The 9,437-nt window shown below is 45.5% G+C and overlaps 1 protein-coding gene across 3 annotated transcripts in view; it reads right to left on the bottom strand.

The window, feature by feature from the left end:
- Window positions 1–7,624: 7,624 nt before the first annotated feature.
- DDX50 (DExD-box helicase 50) overlaps window positions 7,625–9,437 on the bottom strand; it is a 49,068-nt gene continuing 47,255 nt past the window's right edge. For all 3 annotated transcript variants that reach the window (XM_008073089.1, XM_008073090.1, XM_008073091.2), the window contains one exon: window positions 7,625–8,126. In XM_008073089.1, the coding sequence (XP_008071280.1) occupies window positions 7,848–8,126 (279 nt within the window). In that variant the 3' untranslated portion in view covers window positions 7,625–7,847. The remainder of the gene's footprint in view (window positions 8,127–9,437) is intronic.

Here is a 9,437-nt window from a genome sequence, read left to right as displayed (position 1 = left end):
TTGGAAGGCTGAGGCGGAAGGATTGCCGGAGCCCAGCAGGTCGAGGCTGCGGTGGCCAGGAGCAGCCACTGCACTCCAGTCTGGGCGACAGAGTGAGACTTCAACTCAAAAAATAAAAAAAAGAATTCACACCTAAATGTGAATGCCTTGTTCAGACTTCTAATGTGAAGAGAATAAAACAGATGTTATTTCACTTATAAATTCAGAAACCAAAGATCAGGGTAACCGATTCAAGGTAAAAAAGCTGTTAAGTAGCTGGGCTCGGTGGCTCAGCCTGTAATCCCGCGCCTTTGGGAGGCTGAGGTGAGTGGATTGCCTGAACCCAAGGGTTCGAGACCCGCCTGGGCAGCGAGACTTCATCTCTACAATAAATCAAAAAAATTAGCCGGGCATGGTAGCACACGCCTGTAATTCCGGCTACACGGAAGGCTGAGGCGGAAGGATCGCCGGAGCCCAGCAGGTCAAGGCTGCGGTGGCTGGGAGCAGCCACTGCACTCCAGTCCAACTGAAAAAAAAAAAAAAAGCTGTTAAGTGACCACACTAGGAGCACAGAGTACCAAACAGGAGGCCAAAAGCCAAAAAGTGGAGCCAAGAAGGTGCTTGCTGGGTTCTAAAAGGAAAGAGCAGAGTATAATGATACCTGTAACTGAGTGTGGCCCAAAATGGAATTTGATGAGAAATTTGCTCTGCCCTGTACTTACTTCAAAAGATATGGAAAACTCAATTTTGTTAAGACCCTTGCTAGTAGGGAAGCTGAACTTTAGCAGGTTGGCCCCTTAAATCCATCGACCCTGCTGGCATTTACTTACACATTTATTTTTTTCATTCTTCTCTGAAGCCCTTCAGTGGCTATTGAAAACAAAGCCTACAAAGCCTAAGGTATGACCCTAGTCTTGTTCTCACTACTGCTGTCCTCCCAGTGACGATCCCAGCAACAAGAGATACTTATAGTTCCCCATTCTTAGACCATGTGTTTTTATCAGCTCTTCTGTGTTTCTGCCTGGATGCCCATTCCCATTTCCGTTTGTTTTATCTGACTTACTGTTTAATCATCATGTCTAAAAAGCTTTCTCTGAAGTCCCTCTCCCATTCCTGGGCTGGATACCCTTACTCAGTAGTGACAAATCATTGCACTTAGTCATTACCATGGACCTAGGTTTACGTGTCCATTTATTTCAATAGATTCTGAGCTCCTGAGTGCAAAGGCTGGGCACTCCTTATTCACCCAAAACATACTACCTGAGACTTTGTAGGCACATAACATATTCTTTTTTTTTTTTTTTTTTTGAGTTGGAGTCTCACTATGTCACCCAGACTGGAGTGCAGTGGCCGCTCCCGGCCACCGCAGCCTCGACCTGCTGGGCTCCGGCGATCCTTCCACCTCAGTCTTCCAAGTAGCTGGAACTACAGGTGTGCGCTACCACACCCGGCTCCTTTTGATTTATTGTAGAAATGAGGTCTCGCTGCCCAGGTGGGTTTTGAATCTGCGGGCTCAGGCAATCCACTCACCTCAGCCTCCCAAAGGCGCGGGATTACAGGCTGAGCCACTGACACATAACATATTCTAATCATGCAACTTAGTAGGATCGGAGCCCCTACTTCATCTTGGTTATGAATCTAGAACTCAGTTACTCAAAATGCAGAACCCACTGTAAATCTCCCCCTTATCATAGCTATCTGGAACACGGTGCCCCATATCAAAACCTCTCCCTCGTTTAATCCAGCACTGAGAGTCTTTGCCCCCTCCTTCGCTTAACTGAAATCTGGCTCCTTCTGAAAAACACAACCCCTATAGCTGTCTCACATGTTGCCCTTTCCCTCACATTCCACATATCCCAGTGGTGTCAGTGTCCTCTGTTCCTCAAATCCACTTTCAAACCATCACTCCTTCACTTCCATGTAAAAGCACTTGTCCCTTTGAAGGTAAGTGGTAATGTCACCCTATACTCATCCTTATTCAGGTAATTTACCAACCTCCACCATTTATTGATATTTTGGAACCTGGCTTTTAGTCTTCCTCCATTTAGTCCTGGTTTGTTTTCTTTTTTTGAGTCAGAGTCTTACTCTGTCACCCAGGCTGGAGTGCAATGGCATGCTCACGGCCACCACAGTCTCAACCACTGGGCTCAGACGATCCTTCTACCTCAGCCTTCCAAGTAGCTGGAACTACAGGCATGTGCCACCATGCCCAGTTAATTTTTTTGATTTATTGTAGAGATGAGGTCTCACCAAGTTATTCAGGTTGGTCTCAAAGCCGTGGGCTCAGGTAATCCTTTCGCATTGGCCTCCCAAAGTGCTGGGATTATAGGCGTGAGCCACCGTGCCCAGCCTCTGGCTCGTTTTCATCCTAGGAGATTTGTCATTCATGAATACCACCCATATACCTACTGCTTTGCAGTTCTTTGACCAACTCAACTGAAATGACCTTTGTCCCTAACAGGCCTACTACCATATCCTGCACTTGTCCACTTCCCAGTTGCTCTGTTCTTAAAATCTCAAAGACAGCTCTCACGGACCATCAGTCTCTACCCCCTCTATATTCTGTTATTAACCTGATCTCCACTTCAATCTCTAGGCAGTCTAGACTCTGTGGACCATCATGCTAATCTCATTTGCCTAAGTCTTCAATATTTTTACCTTGTCATCCTTTCACTCACAAAGCAAAACCCCAATCCTGGGTCAATCAACTAACTCCCGTCTTCATTCCTACTGCAGAGTGCTAAGTGCTGATACAGTTGCTTCAACTGTAGCCCTTACAAGTTCAGTCTCACTTTTTATCTCTTTGGTTTTTTTTGAGTTGGAGTCTCACTCCATCGCCCAGGCTGGAGTGCAGCGACACACTCGTGGTCACCCCAGCATCGACTTGCTGGGCTCTGGTGATTCTTCCGCCTCAGCCTTCCAAGTAACCGTAACTACAGGCGCGCGCTACCAAGCCTGGCTAATTTATTTTTATTTTTATTGTAGAGACGAGGTCTCGCCAAGTTGCCCGGGCTGGTCTTGAACCTTCAGGCTTAGACAATCCATTCGCCTCAGCCTCCCAAAGTGCTGGGATTACAGGCTGAGCCACCGCTCCAGGCCTCAACTTTTTATCTTAACACCTGCAAGATAATCATATTTTTGCTCTGACGAAATGTTAAAAGATGCTTGGGCCATCTAAAGTTAAAATCTCTAGCTGAGAGCAGTGGCGTGTCTCTGCAATCCTAGCTACTTGGAGGCTGAGGTGAGAGAATCGCTTGAGCCCAGTTCAAGACCATCCAGGGCAACGAGACCTCATCTCTGTTTATTTTAAAAGGTTAAAATCTCCAGTTGTGTGCTTAAGCCCGTGCATTCCTTCTTCTGAACCTTCACATTGCCCTCCTTTATGGCTTCTTCCCATAGTATGTCGACATGCTCAAATATTCCCCAAACCCCACACACATAAAATCCTCACCACGATCTAATGTCCTTTCCTCTACCTTTAGCTTTATCTTCTCTGTTCACAGTCATATTTTTTTTTTTTTTTGAGTCGGAGTCTCACTCTGTTGCCCAGGCTGGAGTGCAGTGGCATGCTCATGGCCACTGCAGCCTCAACCTGCTGGACTCAGGTGGTCTATCCACTTCAGCCTTCCAAGTAACTGAAACTATAAGTGTACACCACCACACCCGGCTAATTTTTTTTCATGAGTTAAGAAAGATAGATTTATTAAACAGAAGATACATTGTGAAGGGCACAATGGGCAGGACAGCAGTAAGAGTGTCTGCTATCTGCTGCCTAATTTTTTGATTTATTGTAGAGATGAAGTCTTGCCAAGTTGCCCAGTCTGGTCTCAAACCCCTGAGCTCACGCAATCTTCTTGCTTCGGCTTCCCAAAGTGCTGGGATTACAGGCTTGACCTACTGTACCCGGCCTTCTGTATTTTTTTTTTTTTAAGTTGGAGTCTTACTCTTGTTGCCCAGGCTGGAGTGGAGTGGTACATTCATAGCCACTGCAGCCTCGACCTACTGGGCTCAAGCAATTCTTCTGCCTCAGCCTTCCATGTAGCTGGAACTACAGACGCACGCCACCATGCCCGGCTAATTTTTGTGATTTATTGTAGAAACAAGGTCTCAGCAAGTTGTCCAGGCTCATCTCGAAACCCTGGGCTCTGGCAATTCTCCCGCCTCGGCCTCCCAAAGTGCTGGGATTATAGGCTGAGCCACCATGCCCGGCCAACAGCCACATTTCTGAAAGAAATCTTCAAGTTTTTCCTACTTCATCTCCCGTTCTCTACTGAACTCACTGCTAAATAACTTTTCTTCTCAATACTCTATTAATATGCTTGATTCCTGTGTCAAAAGTTTCCAGCCAGGAGCAGTGGCTCAAGCCTGTAATCCCAGCACTTGGGGAGGCCGAGGTGGGAGGACAGCTTGAGCCCAGAAGTTTGAGACCAGCATGGGTAACATAGTAAGGTCTTGTCTCTACAAAAAAATTGGACAGGCACAGTGGTACATGCCTGTAGTTCCAGCTACTTGGGAGCTTGAAATGGAAGCATCACTTAAGCCCAGTTCAAGGCTGCGGTGAGCTGTGATCCTGGCACTGCACTCCAGGATCACTGCCCACCATCCTGGGCTGGGCAACAAACGCCCCCCCCCCAAAAGCCACAGGCAAGCCAGGCAGTCGCTCACAGCTGTAATCCAAGCACTTTGGGAAGCCAAGGAGGGAGGATTGCTTGAACCCAGAAATTTGAGGCCAGCCTAGGCAACAAAGCAATACCTTCTCTCTACATTAATAACAAAAAATTAGCTGGGCATGGTGGCATGTGCTTTTAATCCCACCTACTTGGAAAACTGAGGCAGATTTTTGCCAAATCCAGTGGCCATTTCAGGCTCCTTCTGGTTCCTCTGAAAGCCAGAGACTCCTGGGTTTTCTGTCCTCTTACCTTCCCACCTTGATGGAATACCTTCTGCTCTGTATTGGTATGCCTCTGGCTTCCTTCCTTAGTCCTCTTTCCGTAGTTCACATCACCAGTATCTCTACCCTAGATTATTCCTATGGCCTCTCGAGTTAGCATCCAATCTGGTCTTCCTCCAATGTAGTCTCCTTAATCTTTCTAAAATAAAAATCCAATCATGTTATTCCTTAACCTGAGCCCTTTAATGATTCTTTTTTTTTTTTGAGTTGGAGTCTCTGTCACCCAGACTACAGTGCAGTGGCTGCTCCTGGCCACCGCAGCCTCAACCTGCTGGGCTCTGGCGATCCTTCCGCCTCAGCCTTCCAAGTAGCTGGAACTACAGGCGCGCTACCACGCCAGGCTAATTTTTTGGTTTATTGTAGAGATGAGGTCTCATCAAGCTGCCCAGGTGGGTCTCGAACTCACAGGCTCAGGCAATCCACTCACCTCAGCTTCCCAAGGCGTGGGATTACAGGCTGAGCCACTGAGCCCGGCTTCTTTTTTTTTTTTTGACTTGGAGTCTCACTCTGTCACCCAGGATGGTGGGCAGTGACATGCTCCTGGCCACTGCAGCCTCGACCTACTGGGCCCAGGTGGTCCTTCCACCTCAGCCTTCCAGGTAGCTGGAACTACAGGCATGCACCACCATGCCCGGTTAATTTTTTGATTTATTGAAGAGATGAGGTCTCGCCAAGTCGCCAAGGCTGGTCTCGAACCCGTGGGCTCAGCAGTCTTCTCACTTCAGCCTCCCAAAGTGCTGGGATTATAGGCATGAGCAACCGTGCCCAGCCCTCCCCTCTGTCTTTAAGAAAAGCTTTGAACATCTTAACAATGCATGCAAACCCTTTAAAATCTAGTCGCTGTTAAATAGTAAATCCTCTTTTATTCCTGTCCTCTATCACATGGAAACCATACCGAACTAACTCCAAGTCCACAGATTTATCATGCTGTTCTTTGCCTCTAGGTTCTGCACATGCTGTTCTCTCTGCTTGCAAGCCTTCTCCCTTCTAAACTCCTACTCCTCCCACCTACACATTCATGTGGATAAATCAACTGATACTTCGATACTTCTTTCTGCTTTCTCTGTTGGGTATTTTTTTTTAATTTTTAAAATTTATTTATTTATTTTTGAGTTGGAGTCTCACTCGGTCGCCCAGACTGGAGTGCAGTGGCCGCTTCCGGACACCGCAGCCTCGACCTGCTGGGCTTCAGCGATCCTTCCACCTCAGCCTTCCCAGTAGCCGGAATTACAGGCGCGTGCTACCACACCTGGCTGAATTTTGTTTTATTGTAGAGACGAGGTCTCGCCAAGTTGCCCAGCTGGGTCTCGAACCTGCGGGCTCAGGCAATCCACTCACCTCAGCCTCCCAAAGGCATGGAATTACAGGCTGAGCCACGGAGCGTGGCTTTTTTTTTTTTTTAGGTATTTTTCTAGGCTGTTTCTGAGCTGGAGAGTGGGGTTTGGACCAGGGAATGTTAACATGTGATAAGGCTGACTTTTCTTACATCAAGACATTTTTCTTGAGTAAACTCAGCCCACATCACTGGAAGCCTTTAATTCATTTCTGGAGGTCTGAAAAAGTTGATTTTGACCATATATATTTTTCATTGCTTTTGTGGAAGGGTGAAATTTTGAGAGTCCTGAGTGACTTTGCCATTTTCACTGATGTCACCATTATCAAGGCCTTCTTGAGATGGGGTTGGCAAACCTTTCCTTCTTTCTGAATGCAGTCATTTCTACATATCAGTTCCAAATATTAGGAAAGAAAACTCTGAATAGACTATAGTCTGATACATAATGGCATAATGGATAGCATGATCAACTGGGATTCATCTAATGGATACAAGCACGGCTTTTTTTTAGGTTGGAAAATATAGTTTATTTAGAAAGTAAATGAGAGACAGAGAGACAGGCAGAGAGAGAAAGAGAGAGAGAGAGAGAGAGAGAGAGAATATTCACCTCCCCAAGGTAGGGGAAGGGGCCAAAGTCAGGAAACATGGTGGCCATAGCTCGCGGGTAGCACTTCTAAAAAGCCTTCCTGACTCTACAACTAGTTAGGTACTCCCCAACTAGATCCATAGCATCACACCTACCACTGTCTTAGCCTGTATTTGTTAATCTGTCATAATTGCTTGTCTGTTAGACTGTAAGTTCCTTGAGAACAGTGACTGTGCCTTGTTCACAAACATATTCCCCCGTGGTTAGCACAGCGATGGAGAGACAGTATAAATTCAGTGTCTGTTGAATAAATGAGTACATACTGTACACCCTTTTAATTAAATTTTTTTTTGTTTGAGTTGGAATCTTACTGTCGTCCAGACTGGAGTGCAGTGGCCGCTCCCGGCCACCGCAGCCTCGACCTGCCGGGCTCCGGCGATCCTTCTGCCTCAGCCTTCCGAGTAACCGAAATTACAGGCGTGCGCTACCACGCTCGGCTAATTTTTTGATTTTATTGTAGAGATGAGGTCTTGCCTGCCCAGGCGGGTCTCAAACCCGCGGGCTCAGGCAATCCACTCACCTCAGCCTCCCAAAGCATGGGATTACAGGCTGAGCCACCAAGCCCGGCGATTTCTTATTTTCTATCATTCAGCCTATGGAAGGAATGATCTGAATATAAATACACCATATTTTGTAGAAGTAATCTTAAATTACTTGACTGCTAAATTGTAATCTCTTAAATTTCTCCTACATTGAGAAAAGTCTTAACACACAGTGAAAAGAGACAATAAAAGGAGGTTTTTTTTATTCAAAGGTATAACTGGATAAGTGGTTTCGTTTACAACCATTCTTGTGAAATACTTTTTAAAAAAATACGACCAACTTCTTTTCAAATAGCAGACACATACCTCAACTATGATGACCTAATTTTTGGTGGATAATGTACATGATTAGGCAAAAACAGGCAAGCTCACACTGCTAGATTAACCATCAAACACTCAGTCAAAATTCCGTTTGTGGCCCCCGCTTCTTGATCGATTTCTATTCCCACTTCGTCTTCTACCATCCTGTCGACTTCCTGAGCGACTCCCCTGTCGACTCTGTCTACCTGATCGGCCACCAGATCGACCACCTGACCGGCCTGACCGGCCCGACCGGCCACTTGACCAGCCACTCCTCTGTCTGGAATTAGAAGATGTGTTTCCATCATAATATTCTTCAATTTCAGGTAATTTGGCCGGAACTGCGAGTATCCAGTCTGAATCATGCCACTCTGCCTGTTGGGGAAATTTAAATGATTAATATAAATACAAAATAGAAACCATAAGCAAGTACTTGAGAATAGGAGACACTTTCTTCATATCCATTATCTATTAGCTAAAGGCCATCTATCTGTTAAATTCAAAGTATGCAGAACAAAAAATGAAAACCAGGTCAAGCGTGGTAGCTCACGCTTGTAATTCCAGCACTTTGGGAGGCCGAGGTGGAAGGACTGCTTGAGTCCAAGAGTTTGAGACCAGCATAGATAACAAAGCAAGACTTCCATCTCCACACACACACATGTGCACACATATACACACACAAAAGAGAAAAAAGAAAAAGAAAAACCAGAAAACAAGCAAAACAAAATGTTCAAACTAAACTAAAGTTAAGTTTTATTCTCAAACTTCTTAACCATTTTGAGACTCAATTCATACTCAAGACTGGGCACAGTGGCTCAGGCCTGTAATCTCACCACTTTGGGAGGCTAAGGTGAAAGGATCACTTGAGGTCAGGACTTCGAGACCAACCTAGGCAACATATAGGGAGACCTCATTTCTACAAAAAAATAAAACTAGCCAGGCGTGGTACATGCCTGTAGTCTCAGCTACTCAGGAGCTGAGGAGGAAGAATCGCCTGAGCCCAGGAGTTTGAGGCTGTGGTGAGCCTTGATCACGCCACTGCATTCCGTTCTGGGTGACAGAGTGACAACCCGACTCAAACAAAGAAAAATTATAAATAAATAAATTCATACACAGTTTATGCATTCTAAAAGAGAGCACTATCTGGTTTTTTATTTCTCTGCACAAAGCAGATAAGCCATTAATAATAAGTAATGCATTGTTTTTAGCAGATATACTAACAGATGCATAAAGTAAGAGATCTAATCGTGGAAATTAAACACTTGTCAGTACCAGCCAAGCACTAAAAAATGTAGCCACAGGAAAAATTTGAAAATGGAGTAAAGTGAAGATATATAAATCAGTAGCTCCTAAGAGCATCGCTATGTTGTATTTTGCTATATTAACTGTTCTTCATTGCAATCAGCAGTTGCCAAAGAAAGTTAAATTAAAACACTCTTGGTAAGAGTGTCTTATGAATACCCTTTTTGAGAAGAGACAAACACACACACACCACTGGTTGAACTGGCAATATATGACCCAAAGTCTTAAAAATGCACAAACAAGCTGGGCTCCATGGTTCAGTCAGTAATTCCAGCGCTTTGGGAGGCTGAGGTGAGAGGATTGCCTGCCCGCGGGTTCGAGACTCGCCCGGGCAACTTGGCGAGACCTCATCTCTACAATAAATCAAAAATTAGCCGGGCGTGG

This window comes from Carlito syrichta, unplaced genomic scaffold (genome assembly GCF_000164805.1).
Source record: "Carlito syrichta isolate Samal-C Ts95f unplaced genomic scaffold, Tarsius_syrichta-2.0.1 Scaffold315646, whole genome shotgun sequence".
NCBI lineage: Eukaryota > Metazoa > Chordata > Mammalia > Primates > Tarsiidae > Carlito > Carlito syrichta.
Note: the sequence above shows the minus strand (reverse complement) of the source record. Positions and strands in the feature narration are given on the sequence as shown.